Genomic DNA, 20182 nt, shown 5'->3' with positions numbered 1-20182 from the left:
TGAGATCAGTTCATTTTATATTTTCTCTGAGACAATGTACATGGCAAACAGGTCCAAAGAAATTAAGTTTATTTTTTTCTTTATAAATATACAGAAGGAAATGTTCAAATCCTAACAAACACTACAGCCATAAACTGCAGTAGATATCTAAAAAATGTAAAAAGCCTAAATGGCATTTTTGCTTAACATAAGTTGACAAAAAGTATTTTTTATGGCTATTCCTTAAGCTTTTTTTTGTACTTTGCTTGATTGTCAGTCAATTGATGGGTTTGTTTGTTTATGGCGTTGGTATTATTTTTAGGATTTTGCTTCTCTTTGTTACTTTCATCATTATCACTGTTATTGTTACTATTATTCAGTTATTGGCTAACTACGAATCAATTTTGTTGTGCTATGCGTTTTTTCGGCGCAGCATGATGAGACAGAACCTTTGCACCTCTGCTTTCTACGTCAGTAGTCAGTTAGACCAATCCCCGTGGTCGTTATTGGAAGGTGTTGGAGTTATTCAGAGGTTGCCGTCAACATGGTGAGTGGAACTGCTCGTAAGATATTTTTGAAAAAGATATATATATGTGAAATGTTCCAGGAAAACAACTAAAAATAACCCAAACATATATTTTGTGTTTCTCTCGCGTGGTTAGAAGCTTCCTTTTAGCTTCCACGATGATTTGCACAGTGCTGACCGGGCGCTAGTTAGCCTGTCGTGTTAGCTTTGGGCTAAAATAGCGGCATATTCTTACTATCATGGTACGGGCTATCATCTGGATGCAGGCTCATTGAAGATTGTTTGAAAACGATTGGAAAAAGCAGCCGGTACTTTCCTCTGTCCATGCAGGGCATTTGTTTTCAAATTTAACTTTTTACTCAGGCTGGTGAGGATATAAACCCATTCAATTAGACACATTTGTGTTACTTTTGCCTGTTCTTCCCCAGAGATTAGACGCAGCCTGTGCTCATTCATTATGAGTAGTAGTACTTCGTTTGGCTACATTCTGTATTACATATAAAATGTCTTATTCATATTTGCATGTGATTCCACCCAGGACTGAAAAATGTAATAATTTGTTTGATGTTGTCATATTCAGTGTTATAACGAGGCCAATAGTTTACGTTTTATCCGATTTATTCCAAATAAAGCTCTTACTTTCTTTCCTCGTGCGTTTTTTAATATATTTTTATAATGTCACTGTATACATATCGGTATATTTTACTATTTCGACACAGTTGGTATTCTGATAATTTGTTTAATATTTTATAAATTGCGATGGATGCTTTAGTATTTATATATATTTATAGTTGAAATTCAGGATAAAAATGTTAATTATTTGCTGGAATCACTTTAGATAATGCCCTTTCTTTTGTATTATTAAAAAGTTAATTTATGTTACTAACGCACAGTTAATCTTGTCCTCTGGATTATTACAACCAAGCTGATGCTTTCAAGCCTGCCTTTATTTCAGTACATTGTGATTCATCTTTACAGCTAATAAACACACACATTTACTTTTTAAAATATAAATATAGTTGTAATATCTTTTTAAATGTTATTTCAGGAATCTGATTAACCTAATTTAAAGCATATTTTAATAATTATTTAATTCCTTTTTAAAATATTTTTCTAATAACTCTAAAGTATATAGCTTCTGTGTATATATATATATATATATATATATATATATATATATATATATATATACAGAAGAGCTATATGTGTATATATTTTATCTCTTTTTATTCTTAATTTTTTATCTTTATTATATTGTATAGTTGGATGTGTGTATATAACATGTAAAAGTGTAACTGGAGCATGTAACAAAAGTAATTTCCCTCTGGGATTATTAAAGTATTTCTGATTGTGATCTGATTCACAAGTATGTGTAATATTGGAAATACATCTAAAATGATAATCATCAAGTCAGTAATCAACAAGTGAATATGTCCAAAAAGCCTTGGAATAAAATGCTAAGTATTAAATTAGCCAACTTTGAATATGTTTAAGTACATTCAGTGAAGGAAATACAGATCCAACATGTTAAAAAAATATCCATCCGTCCATTTTCCGTCACACTTTATCCCTTCTGGTGGTCGCGAGGGGTGCTGGAGCACCCTATCTCCAGCTTTCAATGGGCGAGAGGCGGGGTACACTCCGGACAGGTCGCCAGTCCATCGCAGGGCAACACAGAGACAAACAGGACAAACAACCATTCACACACATTCACACCTAAGAAGAATTTGAGAAGCCAGTTAACCTAACAGTCATGTTCTTGGACTGTGGGAGGAAGCCGGAGTACCCGGAGAGAACCCACACATGCTCAGGGAAAACATGCAAACTCCATGCAGAAAGACCCCGGATCGGGAATTGAACCCGGAACCTTCTTGCTGCAAGAAAGTAGAGCTACCCCCGATTAACGGAGCAGCCCATTCAAAAAATATGCCAAACCTTTTTTTATTAAAGTTGTTCAGGTTCTTGTAACTTTTAATTGGTAACTCAGGAGTTTATCTGTTTCTAGGTAGAGACAATTGGGGTTCATTATGAAGTCTTTGCAACAACCAGTTACATGAGACGTAAATGCCAACCTGTGGTTTTGGAGGCATGCCTAAAAAAGCTTCTTTTGTTCTACCAGAAAACAAATTTGTGCGCTTTTGAAAATATCTACAGCAGCTTTAAACGCAGAAGTGTCGGTTTGTTTGATGAGACAAAAGACGGTGCTTTCAGGCTACCAGCAATTTGTTGTAAAAAAAAAAGAAAAAAATCGATTAAAAAAAGCAGACAAACCATGTCAGAGGATGCATTAGAATAAGTGAATTATCTCCTGAAAGGAGTGGGGTGGGCATGTTTTCATAGTGCTCTTTCAAGGCCTCATAAACAATGTGCTCATTTTTTTTAATAATAAATTAGCACATTGGTAGGATAGTCCTCTCTTATGTACTTAGCCTCTAAATTATTTTAATTCAGCACAATTTTTCCACTTGAACATATATTATTTCAACTTAGATTTTATAATAATTATGTATAAAATATATTATTTACATTAATTAAAAAAGACATGTTTGCCACTTTTTTGCACTAAGAGCACCAGAAACCATGACCAAAATGTGCAATATTTGCACAGTGCCTGCACCAAGAGGTGGAAGATGTGTTGCAACTTAAGATTCAACAAACTTCAGCTTTTTAAAACCTTTGCTGCAAGCTTGCACGTGATCACTGAGCCTGTGGCTAATCACCCTTTGATCACAACAGGCATGTTTTTTTGGAAAGATATTACTTTAGAAAGACTCAAAGATGCAGATTTTAGAAAGCCGGTGTAGTGACAGGTTGGAGCATCTTTGTGACATCCAATATAACAAATTTGGTCAAACCTTGATCCCCCATTAAAGAACAGAGCTTTGGTATCAGTGAAGTGAATACAAATTAATAGATGAATAGTCAGTGTTGTTCATTGATCTTCTTGTCCCTGAACCCAAGTTCTATTAAAAATCTGTAGATTGACTGAAGAATAAGAGCATGGGGTTCACATAGTTTGTTCTTAATCGTAGATTCCCCCCACCAGTAAACAAAAAATGTGTTTTTATTTTTTATAACAAATCAGAAAATTACAAAAGTTATAACTTAATTTGTTTAATGTTGTTTTTTTTTATAATTTGACAGTCTTCGACGGAGACAAATAATGGCCCGAACCAAGCGGCACCTTACGCAGCAGTTCCCCCTGCAGCGATACCGCCTCCATATGTAAGTGATATACTTTTCTTTTTCACTTGTCAAAGTGTATTGAGTCTATTTCAATCCATCGTAAAGGATTAGAAATAAAAAATATCACTTTTTCATTGCCTAGATGGGACCACCAGGAATACCACCTCACTTCCCACCCATGGGAATACCCCCTATGGCACAGCGGCCTCCCAGCATGACTCCAATGCCACCTGGAATCATGCCACCAGGCATAATGCCTCCAATGGCTGCTCCACCAATGGCACAGGTACATTTCTGTTTGTTTGTTTTCTATACAGAACGTTTTGTCCAAACTATCTGCATTTCTTCCGTAACTAGCATTGAAAAGCTGAGCTATGAATTGGTATTCTTTTTAGATTTAGAAGCTCTTTGAACACAGTTGTAAAATTTGAATAGTGCATCTTTTTGAATTTTTATTAATTAATTTCCTTTCTTTCTTGTTAGATGGGTTTGTGAACATACACCTTCAACCATGTGTTGTTCCATATAAAAATATTTTTTATTATATATTAGGATATTTAAAAAATGGCTTTATTTAGTAAAGATAGCATTGTTTTTATAAAATGAAGCTATTTTATCAAGAGTTGTTTAAAAGGTATTCTTTGTTCACGATGAGTTTGTGATTTACTGACTAAGCTGAATTGTGTCCCATTTTGGCTGCCATGCGTCATCTCATCGACAATAAGAAGGTGCGATCTCAGAAAGAGAGTCGATATAAAAAGTCATGAATTTGGAAAGTAGATGAGAGGAAATTTTAGTCTTGGTGTTCACACAGTTCATAGGCTGTGTTATCACGCGATTAAATTAGCGCAGCAAGTTTAACTCTGTTCTCACCTTTTCCCTGAAGTATCAAGCAGCCTCTCAGAAACACTTTCACCTTATCTGGTTGTGTCTAAATACTTGTTTTTATGGAAATGTCTAATTGTTTCATGATGCTTCCTTTATTAGATGCCAAGCATGATACCACCCATGATGCCGGGAATGATGCTACCCCCTCGTATTCCAGCTGCAACTGTGCAACCGACAGGACCTGTACGTCTTAACACCATTTATATATATCTTTCAAGATTTCATTTATATAGGGGAGTCCTTTTCTTAACCAACGTGGCGCTATGTAAAATACCTTTACAGATTATAAAGCCTTGATTGGTGAGGGTTCATTAGCCATGCTCTGGTTAAAGAAAGTGTTTGGTTGTTATTGCAAGACCAGAACAATAGACATCACGTTCACAGAATCTTTTTGAGAACATAAGGAAAATACCGTTATAAATGGTCAGTGCTATTTGTTCTAAAAGAAAATAAGCATCTGTGATTACTCGTACTTGACCACAGTGAGCCGTTTATCTTGAGGGTTTCTGAAAGGCTTAGTCTCACATTCTTAAAGCTTTTCTCCTTTCTGAACTGCATGTTTTTGACAAATTTAAAGTTTTTGAATAAACATTTAGTGCACCAATATCCAGATGGGACCGAAAATCATGATGTAGACCTTATTTGCATCACACAGCTGTCAGCTGCTTTATTGGTTCATTTGTGACTATTTGGTGTTTAGTTTGTTTCTTGTGAGCTTTAAGTTTGAAAACATTTCTTTCTTTTTGCTTTGTTTTTTTAGCCTGGTGTCGACTCGACAGGTAAGATCCATTTTGTAAATAAATTCCTTTGTTTTTTTTGTTTTTTATTTATCGGCTTAAAGCTCAATGTCTGACTATTTTCTGTGGTAGTCCCTACAGCAGCTGCTCCTGGAACAACGGTACGTCTATCACAGTATTGTTTTATTCACTTTTCTTAAGTGTTAACACTTTTAAACCTCTAATTGATTCTTATTTGTTTGCTCCAGCATTTTCTTTCTCCAAACAGCAGACTTTAACTTGTTTTCTGTGTTTCTGCAGAGTGCAACAAATGGCTCTCAACCGGAAGAACAACCAAAGAAGGTTGGCCCTTTCACAACCGAAGCACCCATAAAGTGGAACTGTCAAAACTTTTCATATATTGAATGAATGTGGCTAAAAACTGACTTCAGAGTATTTCTTTTTTTTACTTCCTCAGAAATCTGTGTGGACAGAGCACAAATCTTTGGATGGGAAAACTTATTATTACAACACAGAGACCAAACAATCCACATGGGAGAAGCCAGATGAACTGAAATCTCCTGCAGAGGTGCAGATTTTTATGTAACATTTTTCATGTGTGGTAGCCTGCAGTCAGCAAGAGGTTTTATTATAAACTTGTCGATGTATTTGCCACAGGAATAAATATGTATCGTTACCTTTTTGAGGTTAATGCACTGAGTAAAAAGTTTCAATTTAAGAAAGGTTAGCTATAAATGAGTTAAATTTATCCACACTGAATTTTTTTTTTTTTTGCATTCTCAAAAATGAAAAATGTTTCTATGTAGTCCGTTTTCTGAAATGTGTCCTAAATATAACTTAAATATTGATGCATCACAATAAATCAGAATATCATGGAAAAGTTTAACTTCTTAGTGATGACTCCTGTATTATAAAGATAGCATGCAGAGGCATATAATATAACCAAGCAGTTGTTTTTGTTAAATAAAATGGTAATATTCAGATACAAAAACCTTTTTTTTTTTTTTTTTTTTTTTTTTTTTTTTTTGTTGTTTTTTAGCAAATGCTGTCTAAATGCCCCTGGAAGGAGTACAAATCGGACACAGGAAAGCCTTATTATTACAACTCTCAGACAAAGGAGTCCAGATGGACCAAACCCAAAGAGTTGGAGGATCTGGAAGGTAAAATGTGCCGTCTGATATATAGCTACTGGTGTGGAAATGCCCGTTTTTATTTGCTTCAATGTGTTCTTGGTACTGTCCTTTAAAAAGGAAGCAGAAACCCATTTAATGGTTACTTTTTGTGTCTGTTCTAGCTATGATCAAGGCAGAGGAGAGTGGGTAAGTTCTTGTTTTTTTCCATCTTTTCATTCGTGTTTGTCCCTGTATCTTTTTGGGAGGCACATGCTTTTCATTTGGTGTTGATGAGAGGGACTTCAGATATTTCAATATTTTCTTTCACATTATTGATATTATGTACAATCCTCTAAATAAGAGGACAGAGGAAATGCCAATGTATTTTCTACCTCAAGAATAGCTCCGCTCTCCCCTTTCCTCACCTGTTGCTTCACATTGGCGCAACAGTCTGAAATAAACCTTCTGCACGTTACTAAAAGGTGCTTTCTCTGTGAAAGCGGAAAGTTTAAGTTTTTGATCTTGACCAGGCAGCAAAATCAGAGTAACAGTACAAATATTATGCAAGACAATCATATTGACGTTTAGAAAGTGAGTCTTCATCGTCTTTGACATCAGGACAACAGAGACAACGGCCCCTGGAACCACTGCAGCTCCTGCAGTGCAAGCTGATAAAATTACAGTCACTACGGCGACGGTAAAGGAGGTGGAAACTTCTGCAGCAGTCCCAGAGGAGCAGCCGTCCCAGGTGACCGTGCATCAAGCAGCTGAGGTCAAGGCTGTAGAGGCACCTGTGACTTCCACAGAGAGTCCAGTCGTCACAGAGAGTAAACCCAGGTAAACAACAGTTGACCTCGTTTTCAAATGAAATTTCACCTTCACATCAGCGTATATAAGACATCTCTGCCTGAAATCGTTTATGTGCTATAATCATTGCATAATGATTTAGTAGATTGAATAGAAAGTGATTATTTTTTCCTGGATTCCAGACTTTTCCAAGTGTGGAAAAGTCTGGGATCATTTTTTTATCATTTTTCAGCTTCCTTTTTTTTTTTAATTTTTTTTTTATGGTGCTTAAACAATTGCATGAGTTTTTTGTTGTTTATGATTATGTTCATGACATACATCTAGATTTCCACACTAAAACTTGGTTACTGTTTAAAATGTTGGTTAAAAAAATCGAAAACTTATTTTTTTCCATTTTGGGAGGATCTTTAAAATGAGGCTTACCTGAATCTGAACAGAAGTTTTCCAAACATCACTAACATTTAGAGCTGCAACTAACAATTATTTTGCTAATCGATTAATATGTTACTTTTTTCTGATTAATAAATTATTAACAAATGAAACCAGACGAAACTAAAACTTTCCCACTTGAGGACTTCTGGATAGAGCATATTGACAGCATTTTTTTTTAATACTTAAACGCAAAATGTTAATTTTTTGCAATTGTTGTGAGTTGCACTGTCGCCTAAAGGCATGTTTTAGAGTCTCTACTCCAGCTAAGAATTTATCGATTACTGATTCAGCTGTGAATTATTTCAATAATCAATTAATCACAATAATCTGATCAAATGTTTCACCTCTACTAACATTGCTAAGAAAAATCTAGCTACGGTACCCTAATCCTTATTTACAGGTCCTTTAGTTATATTTCCAAAATATAGCTGACTTAAGTTGTTCTTTTGTTTTCCTTACAATTAAAAAGAACAATTAAAATGTAGGTTGTTTATCAGCTAATATCTACTTCAGAAAATCTTTAATTACAACTACGCATTTATCTGTTCTTTGCTTTTTTTCTTTTAATTGCTCTGACTTGTTGTTCAGGCGTGATCCAGTCTAGTGGCGCTAGAGCTAAAATAAAGCGCCCTCTGTCACACACATACTTGTGTAATGATATCTGCAGACTGTTCAGACTTTTAATGTCAGTGAAGGTGACTGGATGTAATAAAGGACAAGTGTTTTTAACAGTGACTGTGATGTAACTGATATTTCATTCATTTCAAGTGTTGAAGTCAAAGAAGAAGAACGACCTGAACTTCAGAAGAAAACGTATAAGTGGAACACAAAAGAAGAAGCTAAGCAGGCCTTTAAAGAGCTGCTGAAGGAGAAGGTGAGCCCAGCCACTTCAAGGCTACTTTAACCTAAAGGAGATGGACTGCATAGGAAATTAAAGCATTTATTAGCATATATTATGTTAAACATAATCCTTTTAAAAATGTCAGAGATAAGATTGTTTTCATTTACAAAAATTTAAAATAACGCTTTCAAATGCAAAAAGTTAGACAGCCAGATGATCTGAAATTCCTGAAAAGAAGCATGAGCGTTGGCTCTCATCATAAAACTAATCATTTTGTCTTTTTTTTACCCCTCTTATCATGGGTTCTTTCTACACTCTACCAACATACTCAGTCATTATACCCTGGTTAAAAAAGTTAATCTGTTTTAGTCCAAGGCAGCGGTTTTCTTAACCACTTGGATTAGATAAAATGCTTTTCTTGACTTTTAAGGGTATCGAAAGTTGCATCAGGTAAAATGAGCTACTTGGGGTCAGTACTTCCTTATGGATGATCGAGCAACCACTAGATTGTCTTGGAATATTTTTATTAACCATTTCTAGAAACCAAAGGATACTTAAACCAGAGATGCACAAATTAAGGGTTAAGGAGGAATAGAGAGGTGAATTAAAAGAAGATAAAAAAAAATAAGAAAACTGGCTGCAAAGTGCTGTAAAATGATGTTGAACATGCGAGACATAAATACTAGTGGTTAAAATGCTAGTATTGCATGTTTAGCACAACAAAGGTGAGTTCCACTTATAGGAGCCTTAGGAAGCCAAAACTGACTTAATATAACAAATGCTTTATGTTTTTAAAAAGAAGGGTCATGTTTTTTTTGAGAGAATGTCTGTATTATGACAGTTCAGTTCTTTGGAACTTCCCTATTAGAATTGGAGTGACGTTGAATAATGAATTGCTTTAACAGTTTAACTTTTACTATTTGTTTTTCATTCTGATTAATGGAGATGGCACTAAAGGAAGAGAGAGTTTTTCTTCATATTGAATGCAACTCACAGTTGTGTTGGTTTTAAAAAAAAGTTGCATCTGCAAGTAAAAATGGTTACATTCCACATAACAATTCCTGTAAATACCATGGTGTAACTTTTACTGGTTTTTGTTATAGGTGTGGTACTTCTGTACTTTTCAATGCACATAAAGAAGTGAAGTGTTCAGAGAATCTGGGCTGATCGTAATTACTATTGTTACTTTTCACAAATAGTATTGTACATAAACGTGTTGTTGATATTGTGTTGCTCTAGAGGAACAAATCTATAGGAGCACGCTTTTTTCAGTTAGTGGATCTGATGTTCAGTCATTTAAAATACCTTCCTAAAACTCATTTTAACTTGCTTTTCTTTAGTTTATTTACTCTATGCTAAGCTCTTTTATTGTTTATCTATGTTTCACAATAAACAGTTCCAGTAAAGTAACATATGTCCAGCCTCGAAGAACATTGATTCGCTTTAATGCTGCATATTTACAATTTAATTTTATCCATTTCCATCCATTTTCTCCCACATAGTCCTTGTCAGGGTCACGGTGGGGCCGGTGCCTATCTAAGGCAGTCTATGGGCGAGAGGCGGGGTACACCCCGGACAGGTCGCCAGTCTGTCACAGGGCAACACAGAGACACCATGTACATACATACTCACACCTAAGGACCATTTAGAGAAGCCAGTTAACCTAACAGTCAAGTTTTTGGGCTGTTGGAGGAAGCTGGAGTACCAGGAGAGAACCCAAACATGCACGGGGAGAACATTCAAACTCGAACCCAGAACCTTCTTGCTACAATGCAACAGTGCTATCCTCTGCTCCACCGTGCAGGCCAATTTGTTTAATTATTTCTTAGATAGTTATAATAATAAAGAATAAAGATTTTTTTTTTCTTTTGCCATAATATCATGTGCACCTCAGGATATACTTTGATGTAGTATAATCTATAATATAGATATTTTTCTAGCGGACTGACAGTGTTTTATTTTGGTTTATAGGAATCTGATAAGCCTCCATATCTCCATCTATTGACTGCCACTGGCAGCTGCTTGATGTTACACTTTCCTCTATTTGAGTGAACCCTGTTAAATAAAACATGCAGTCTCATCTAAATGTGGGATGTTTTGGCTACCTCTGTGTCTGCCAGGCTTTCATGACTTTCTGGTTGCATCTTTTTGCATCCTGATCTTAATCTAATCCTTTTCCATACTGTCTCCCTTCAGCCCTTGGGAGGTCTGTTAAGCTCACCTCCTGTTGCCATGACTGTGTTGTTTACAAGTTGCAAGGCGGGCGGCACGCTCCCCACCTCGATTGTTGCTATATTTAGGTGCTTTTTAATTTTGTGCACAAAGCTCTCCTCTGAGATTGCTTGCCATTTCCCTTCAAGATCTTAATGGGTCTGTCTTTATGATTAGCTTTATTGGATCACAGGCAGACAGGGCTGTCTGGGATTAAGACAGTGAGAGAAAGGGGCATGCCTCAGTGAGTTAAAATAACTGTGACAAGTGATGAGACAGAGGCGCTCAGTGGAATCAGCCCATAATGGATGAAGTTTTCTGTGAGAGCAGGGCTCTTGAATAAGCCCTCTGTGGCTCTACTTGAATTATTGCCGTTCCACACTCAGCTTTAGGCAATTAAGAATATAGCTTTATATCTTTTTAATAACTTCCAACAAGATTTACTTTCGGTTACATCTTTGACATATTTACAGTTTACATTATTTCAAACAAATCTATTTTAATTCAGTTTAAAAGTTAGCTTTTCCAAACAATAATTTGGAAAATCTTAGCCTATAGTTAATTTAAAAAAAAAACACAAAATTTTATTTCTTAGAAATATAAAGTAGTAAAAAAGGCCACAGTTTTATATACTGTTATATCAAGTGGGGAATATCACTTTTAAAAGTGTTCCAGCAGAGCGTCTACACAGAGATGCTGAGCAATGAGAAGTTACTGCTTTAAAGCTGAAATGATCAAATATATTTGAGAATNTTAAGAATATAGCTTTATATCTTTTTAATAACTTCCAACAAGATTTACTTTCGGTTACATCTTTGACATATTTACAGTTTACATTATTTCAAACAAATCTATTTTAATTCAGTTTAAAAGTTAGCTTTTCCAAACAATAATTTGGAAAATCTTAGCCTATAGTTAATTTAAAAAAAAAACACAAAATTTTATTTCTTAGAAATATAAAGTAGTAAAAAAGGCCACAGTTTTATATACTGTTATATCAAGTGGGGAATATCACTTTTAAAAGTGTTCCAGCAGAGCGTCTACACAGAGATGCTGAGCAATGAGAAGTTACTGCTTTAAAGCTGAAATGATCAAATATATTTGAGAATGAAACAACTTTGGCAGATAAAGGGAAGTTTTTCCTTCTGATTAACTTTCCATAAATAAGCTGCATTTAAGCCAGTTTCTATCTGTGGCTGTTGAACGATGTGGACTGGGTGAATGTGGCTTAAGGGTGACGTTCTTTGAGTAATCAAGATTACTAAAAATGTGCTTTCATATATTCAAGTCTTTTTATTAATATGGAAATATTCTGAAATATGTTGAACATTTTAACTAATTGTGACCACCTTCATGCTTTATGTGCCGTGTTGATTCTTTGATGACGTTGTATTCTCCTTATTTTAGGGTGTTTCATCAAACTCCTCCTGGGAACAGGCCATGAAACTGATTATCAATGATCCTCGCTACAGGTACAGGCTTTTCACATGAAAATTATTCCTCTGTGCTTTGCTGATTAAACAAGTGTCAGCTCTGGCATGAAGTATTTTAATGCTCCTTTTAACAGTGCACTCCCCAAACTGAGCGAGAAGAAACAGGCGTTCAATGCCTACAAAGTCCAAACCGAGAAAGAGGAAAAGGAAGAGGCAAGAATTAAGTACAAGGAGTCCAAAGAGAAGTTCCAGAGATTCTTGGAGAACCACGAGAAGATGACGTCCACCACCAGATACAAGTAAGGGGTGGCTGTGATTTCAGAGCGTGTGCGTGTTTCCCCCATGGATTGATTTGTGGCGCTCTGAACCGTCAATTTCATTATACAGAGCGGGTCGATGAAAGGTCATCTATGGCTTAGGCGCACCCTGATGCTGCCACAGGCCTTCCCACTTCCACTTAATCCTCTCTGTTGATGAGTTTACTTTAGGGCTGCTTTCGAGCTTTTATTTTCCTTCTTCATTAAAATCAAACTTAATAACTTTTCTAATCTTCATTTTCTCCTGTTTAAAATGTCCAAATCGTTTAGAAATATTTTAAATAACATCTAAAATCCAAATCAGTTAAATGACACTTTGGTGGTGGATATAGCATCTGTTTTTGTTTTTTTAGCTGAGCATACGGGTGAAAGTCACCATGATAGACTATTTACTGGTGACCTTGAGAGCGAGCCAGTTTCAGAGTTCTACTGGCACCACAGCCTGTAATCTGGGATGAGTCACAACAGGTAGTGTGATAGCAGGACGTTCTGATGATGTGTTTCTCATCTTTTATTAATTGCACTTATGCCAGTTTGAGGCACTAGATTTCTTCGAAGTTGAATGATAAAATCACTGCTGTATATATTTAAAAATAGACATTGAGTATGTAAACTAATCTGTGCTATCTTGTGATTGTTAAAACGTATGTAAACAAATTTTATTCTGCTTCTTGTCGATTGCACAGAGAAGTACAGATGTATTTTGCCTGAGAAATGCTGCCCTCGTGTGGGGCTTTTGTTTTTTTTTTTGTATGGAAGTGGTCCTAACCAGTGATCCTGTGATCCAGGAAAGCAGAGCAAATGTTCAGTGAGCTGGAAGTTTGGAGCTGCGTTCCTGAGAGAGACCGGCTGGAGATCTATGAGGATGTGTTGTTCTACCTGGCTAAAAAGGAGAAGGTACACGGGTGTCTCCTGATGTTAAAATGAAAAGGATTATAGTTTTATGTTTAGACTTTATTCCATATCTCATTGCCTAAACATTGCTTACATCCACCTATTTGTCATACACCCATCCATAAATTTAAATTAAATTATCTAACCATGTATTGGTTTGTTCCATTTCTTTTTCATCCATTATCTTTGTCAATCTATTTCTATCTTTGCCCTCCATCCCTCAAAGCGTGACGTAAAAACTAAGTTTAGGAGTACAGTTACCACCCTGGTTTTGTTCTTCCTCTAGGAACAAGCCAAACAGCTGAGGAAGAGGAACTGGGAAGCTCTGAAGAACATTTTGGACAACATGGCTAATGTGACCTATCGCACCACCTGGTCTGAGGCCCAGCAGTATCTGCTTGATAACCCTACGTTTGCTGAGGACGAGGAGCTGCAGAGTAAGAGAACAAAACCGCCAGAACGGGGTTGATGTTAAATCTGTTTCTGAAGCAGCAGCAGGTTCACCTGTGACAGTAGAATATGTTTTCCCTGTTATCTGCTGACAGATATGGATAAAGAAGACGCCCTCATCTGTTTTGAAGAGCACATCCGTGCTCTGGAGAAGGAGGAGGAGGAAGACAAGCAGAAGACTCTTCTCAGGGAAAGAAGACGGCAGCGTAAAAACAGAGAGTCCTTCCAGGTGTGTTTCATTTAATACCCTGTTTATCACATGTAATAGTTTAAAAAATGATAATCTATATCTATATATTTATTTTATTTATTTATTTATTTTTTGCACAGAAATTTCTGGATGAGCTCCACGATCATGGCCAGCTCCACTCCATGTCCTCCTGGATGGAGATGTACCCGACCCTGAGCTCTGACATGCGCTTCAGCAGCATGCTGGGCCAGCCTGGTATGACAGCAGGGGGCGTTGCACGTGACTCCACATGTCTGCGACAAGCTGGTGGCTGCGCAGCACGTGGACGGGACATTAACACAGAAACAAAACATTCACCTCACTTTATTTACTAACTGATACACAGATACTGAGATGTCATCCACTTTATCTGTTTAATTTATTTGACTTTTTACTTATAAATTTTATTGTCTCAATTATAGATGAGAAAAATATAAAAAGGTGTAGATATACATTTTCTAATGACTGAGACTTTTGCAGGTTCTACTCCTTTGGACCTTTTCAAATTCTATGTGGAAGACTTGAAGGCCCGTTATCATGATGAAAAGAGAATTATCAAAGACATCCTGAAGGTAAAATAAAGGAAATCAGATTCTGGAACAATCTGTTAAAGTGAATAAGGTACAGATTAGTGATCAGCCGGTGCTTGTTTGTCGTCAGGATAAAGGCTTCCTGGTGGAAGTGAACACCAGCTTTGATGACTTTGGATCCGTCATCAGCTCCGACAAGAGAGCCACTACTCTGGATGCTGGAAACATAAAGCTGGCCTTCAACAGTGTAAGCCTTCAACTTTACAAATTGACCTTTAAAAATGGGATGGTGCTCTGCTCCAGGACACTGCTGTTTGTTTTTGAAGGCATGGACAAACATCATTTCTATTTGTGATTCAATTAAACCTCTCCTGTTCAAGACACAGTTTGCTTTATTTAAACATAACAAATCATTCCGTTTTCTACTAAAACTGATGCATAATGATGTCTTTTAAATAGAACGACTATTAAAATCAGTGTTAGAGTTCAAATACTGCTTTTTAGATTATTTTCTTTTTCCAGTGTAGCACCTGTTTAACAAGCTTTAAAACAATTAATCAGGCTTTCTGCTCAGATAGCTGGCTGCTAGATATGCTTCGCTAAGTCATATGAGTCTCCTTTAGTGGCCACACTACAGCTGTCATTGTGTTTTGACTAAATGATATGAAATGAAAGCCAGTTTGGAGCAACACATGGAGGAAGGTGTAGAAATGTGTCCTGCTAGATTTCTATATAATCCAACACTATTTCACTTTGCAATTTTAGTTGTAATAAAGTTATAATTGAAACTTTTAAAAACCTTAGCAAACCCTGGTCCATGATGGGATCATGCTAAAGCTAAATGGTTAAACAGCAGGTTTGGCAAACACCAAACAAACTAACTTCCAGCTGCTTTTTAGCTCAGAACCAGCTGTTGCACAGTGGAGCATCAGTGAAGAAAGTTAATTCTTCAGAAATGGATATTTAAAAAGGAATCTGACTTATAGATAAAAAATACAAAAAAATCTCCCATATTGTTTCATGTTTCTTGTCAAAGTTTCACCATGTTTGATGATTGGAAATGTTTAAACCTCTTTCTGAGCAGTTACTGGAGAAGGCGGAGGCCAGAGAGAGGGAGCGAGAGAAGGAGGAAGCCCGGAAGATGAAGAGGAAAGAAGCAGCGTTCAAAGCTATGCTGAAGCAGGCCACGCCGCCGCTGGAGCCAGAAACCACATGGGAGGAAGTACGTCCTTTGCACAAATCCATCATAAATTTTATTGACACGCCCCTCTGCTTCTTAAACTGTTTCCTTGAGCTCAGATGTTGGTTGATTTGATCGTTTCAGGCCAGAGAAAGATTCCTAAAAGAAGCCGCGTTCGAAGATGTGACGCTGGAGTCGGAGCGGAAAAGGATATTTAAAGATTTCATGCATGTCCTGGAGGTGAGGTTGTCATGACGACTGATGGAAGCGATGAGTTTATCCATGCAAATACTAATCTTTTTTTTTTCTGTCAGCATGAATGCCAGCATCACCACTCCAAGACAAAGAAGCATTCAAAGAAGTCAAAGAAACACCATCGCAAGCGATCCCGCTCTCGATCAGTCAGTAGCTTTTTAAGGTTAAACCACCAATTCTGGTTAATGCTTGTTTTACAGCATGTGAAACTTTCTTATTATTTTCACAGGCTTCAGAGTCAGAGGATGAGGAGTACCACAAGAAAAAGAAGAGGTCGCAGTCCAAATCTCCCTCTGAGCGTTCTTCTAGTGGAGAATCTGGTGAGCATTTTTCCCCATCTCAGTGACTCATTTGATCAGCGTGTGGAAGAAAAGTAGTTCATTTTTTCTTCTTCTTCAAATCAGAGAGAAGCTATAAAAAATCCAAGAAACACAAGAAGAAGGGCAAGAAGAGGCGCCACAAATCTGTAAGTGTAACTGACCTCTGTGTAGCTTTTCACAGTGTGTGGTTTATCACAAATTGACTATAACCCTGACAAACAGGCCTCACCGGACTCTGAAGGCGAGAAGAAAGGAAGAGAGCGTGACGGGAAGAGAGAACGGGATTCAGAGAAGGATAAAGAGAACGACAAGAGTCGGGGGAAATCTCGCTCTGAGTCTAAACAGAAATCTCCTAAAAGAAAAGCAGCCAAAGAGGAGGTGAATTATCTTCACTAATTCCAGTGCGACTCATAAAGTGCCCCAAACACTTCAGCTTTTTAGCATTCTTTTCACGCTGAAACCAATTTCCGTTGTGATTTTATGTGATGGACAGAAAATAGCAAGTAGCTTGAGATTTGGAAGGAAAAATCTGAAAAGTGTGGCTTGGGATTAAATTCGGCCCCCTTGAAATAAAACTTTCTTGAATCATATTCTATTACAACCGAAAGAAAGAAAAGAAAATTTGGCTTATTGTAGTCTTTTTAACTTAAAGGTATAGTGGAGGATTTTTGGGAAGACCCGCCCTCTCCACTTAAAAAAAAGAATGCACTTGCACAACCCTGTACTCGCTCCCGAAAGGGAACGCCTATTAAACACGTGAGAGCACGCAGGAGCCCATTTCTCCTCGTGCACGCTCTGTTTAAAAGTTGCTGTTCTCATAGCTTATACAAGCTTACTGCGTTTGAATGTCCGCCCTAACCCCTAAATCCCTCAATCACTATAACGACTCTGTTAACTTACCGTTCTGACAGATGATCAGTGCTTTTTACTCCCCGTTGGTCACGTAACTCCATTTCCATGGTGCCATCTTTATTACCGAGTAGCAGCAGCCTATGGTGGCAGCAGGCCGCTTTGACAGCAAATCCCATAATGCTTTACGAGTAGAGCTCTCCGCGCAAAGCTTTCTGGGATATATCGGCCTCTTCTGAGGCCTTTCTGTTCTTCTCACACACTTCATAGACACGTTTCTCTTACGATCCTCGGCCATTTTCTAAGAACTACGATGAGAAAGGTGATCCATGCAGCGAAAAACATAGCTAACAGGACGAGCACATAGGACGACCTTACATAAACGCATAACAAGAATGATTCAAAATTAGGAGGACCACTTATTTAGATGATCCACCCGCAAATAAAAGATCCTCTATACCTTTAAGCTTAGGCTCTATAGGAATCAATTATATCACAATTTATTTGATCATGTAAATTTCCTCACATATGACTCTGACTAGATCTTTAACATGAAATTCTTTTGACCATAACCCAGTGATTAATTATACCTTGCATGTTCAGAAAGGTTTATGAAGGGGTATCTGAGTAATGGGGGCTGAACACTAATGCACACTGCACTGTAGATTTTTCTTTTTAAGGACATTTTAAAAAGCCATGTCTGATTCTTCACAATTTTGCATGATTTTGTTTTGGTCTTTACCTGGAAATCCTAGTAAAATGCATTTGGTTTTCAGAGGCATCGTTTGTCTGCTGGTTTTCATGGTTATCTGAATTCAGAGATTCTGGACAGAAGCTTTGAAAGCATGGGTTAGTGTTTACTGAGTCCTTGTGTGCTCTGATCAGGGTGGCTGGGACACATCGGGCAGCGAGCTGAGCGAGGGAGAGCTGGAGAAGAGAAGAAGAACTTTACTGGAACAACTGGATGCACCTTGAATCTGTTTATGGTCTTTTCTTTTTTTTTTTTTGCTATTTGAACACTTACACAAATGTGCATTCCCTCCTCCCCCCACAGGCTCACCTTCCCATGCTGGCTGCCCCTCTCTGAATGAGGAAAGATGCTATTAATGGGAATGTCCTACACTTTTATTTTATGACTAATTTGATATCGGGAAGCTCATTTCCTGATCAGTCTGTAAATGTCCAACTGTGACTTATTTCTGAATATCTTCATTAGGTGGCTGTAGTTTTTTCCCATTAGGCATTTTTATGAATTCATTTCAATTAAAGGCGTATCTTAAAGTCACGGTTAATGTTTTTTGTTTAAAAAAATGTGACTTAAGTGATTGTAATCGAGAGGGAAGTTTAAATTTGGGTTTTTTGTAATAAAATATTTCAATTGTTATCAAGACAATGTTGTTGTTTTTTTGATAATATATATATTACAAAAACGTCTTCCAAAAGTATGATTGTATAACTTCACAGTCTAAAGAGTCTTTAAAAAGATTTAAATTCTCAATGACACATGTATGAGTGTGTGCGTGGCTGTAAGTCTGTATGTTGCTCTGTGATGGACTGGTGACCTGTCCAGTTTATACCCCGACTTTTCCCATAGACTACTGGACATAAGCACCAGCCTCACAGTGACTGAAGGTAGGAGAAGATGGATGAACGACAAACACTTCAGGACAATACATATATAAACACAAAAGCAGTGGTAGAAAGTAGCAAAGTATATTTACTTTATTTCTCTACTTAAGAACTTTTTTAGGTATCTTTACTCGACTACTTTTTTGGGGGGTACTTTACTACTTTCACTACATTTCCAGGAAGTTGCTAGTTATTAGTTTTGGCTCAGCTTAGTTTTGTAATCCGCTGCTGCCTTTTTCTCTCGAAATGCAAACATGCAAGATAGGAGCCCTAAGGATTGATTTTGGACACATATGTTTTTAGATGTTCCACAAATGTTAAAAATGTAGGGGGGCAGATATTAGTAGTTTATACCTTTTTATTAAGGCATTAGTTTTTCCCAAGTTGTTCAGTAGGATGAATTCTCAAAGCAGTTGTAGATTCCTTTTGGTAAAAGATTTAGCATTAAACCTCTATCATATATGGAAATTATGAAGATAATTTAGACACTTCTGTTCTCTCTTTGGTTTGTTTGTAAATAACAAATAAAATGGCCATCTGATTTTTTTTTTTTTGGTTTCTGAAAGTTACAGGTTCTTTAAAATTACACAGAAACGTACTGATGTTTATATTGATGAATATTTGTATTTTTTTTGAACATTTTAAGTACTTTTAAATGCATGTGCTCTTGAATACATAAGGATTTTTTTAAAGTGAGTACTTAAATACTTTAACTTGAGTAGATGTTTAACTGAGTAACTTTTACTTGTAGTTGAGTAAGATTTGACTATGAGTATCAATACGTTTACTCAAGTACCACTGTTGAGTACTTCATCCACCAATGCACAAAAGGCATATTTTGAGTTCTCACTTATGTCAATTTCAGTTGGCGCTATAGACCTGATTAAAGTTGAGAAACATCAAATATATTATCTTGTGTACATAGCCTAACAATCATCGACGGGGCAGGAAGTAAATGGGATGGATGTAACGCTCTTCAATGTATGCTTTTTACATTTTTAACAATGGTTTAAAAAAAACTGCAGGCAACCCGAAAAACACACACACACATATATATATATATATATATATATTGCCAAAAGTAGTCACTGCCTTGGCTCATATATTAGCTTGTGACATCCCATTCTTAATCCATAGAGGTTCAGTATGATGTTGATCCATCCTTTGCACCTAGAACAGCTTCAACTCTTCTTGGAAGGCGGTCCACTGTGTTTAGGAGGGTGTTTATGGGAATTTTTGACCATTCTTCCAGAGACGTTGTGTTGGAAGAGGAAAGGGTCAGCTCCAAACTGTTCCCACAAAGTTGGGAGCAGCAAGACGGTTGCGGGTTCGTTTCCCGGCCGGGGTCTGTCTGCATGGAGTTTGTACACTATATTG

General features: G+C 36.8%; 1 protein-coding gene across 1 annotated transcript; it reads left to right on the top strand.

Annotated features, from left to right (window-relative positions):
* Positions 1-474: 474 nt before the first annotated feature.
* prpf40a (pre-mRNA processing factor 40 homolog A) lies at positions 475-18552 on the top strand. The gene is made up of 27 exons (XM_015378561.1): positions 475-526; positions 3650-3730; positions 3834-3977; positions 4679-4762; positions 5340-5358; positions 5449-5477; positions 5617-5658; positions 5774-5884; positions 6356-6476; positions 6611-6635; positions 7047-7265; positions 8436-8541; positions 12127-12191; positions 12287-12451; positions 13258-13366; positions 13650-13800; positions 13909-14042; positions 14144-14258; positions 14523-14614; positions 14703-14819; positions 15657-15794; positions 15897-15992; positions 16067-16153; positions 16237-16327; positions 16412-16473; positions 16550-16705; positions 18062-18552. The coding sequence occupies exons 1-27, from the start codon at positions 524-526 to the stop codon at positions 18149-18151; spliced, it is 2652 nt and encodes an 883-aa protein (XP_015234047.1). The 5' UTR covers positions 475-523; the 3' UTR covers positions 18152-18552.
* The last annotated feature ends 1630 nt before the right edge of the window (positions 18553-20182 follow it).

The sequence above is a fragment of the Cyprinodon variegatus genome, unplaced genomic scaffold (assembly GCF_000732505.1).
Source record: "Cyprinodon variegatus isolate N-32 unplaced genomic scaffold, C_variegatus-1.0 Scaffold174, whole genome shotgun sequence".
Classification (NCBI taxonomy): Eukaryota; Metazoa; Chordata; class Actinopteri; order Cyprinodontiformes; family Cyprinodontidae; genus Cyprinodon; species Cyprinodon variegatus.
Note: the sequence above shows the minus strand (reverse complement) of the source record. Positions and strands in the feature narration are given on the sequence as shown.

Bases quoted from the DNA above. Each gene is read 5' to 3' on its own strand.
- prpf40a (XM_015378561.1), top strand. The intron at 3,978-4,678 runs GTACATTTCTGT...TTCCTTTATTAG, and splicing joins CTGCTCCACCAATGGCACAG to ATGCCAAGCATGATACCACC. The intron at 5,478-5,616 runs GTACGTCTATCA...GTGTTTCTGCAG, and splicing joins CAGCTGCTCCTGGAACAACG to AGTGCAACAAATGGCTCTCA.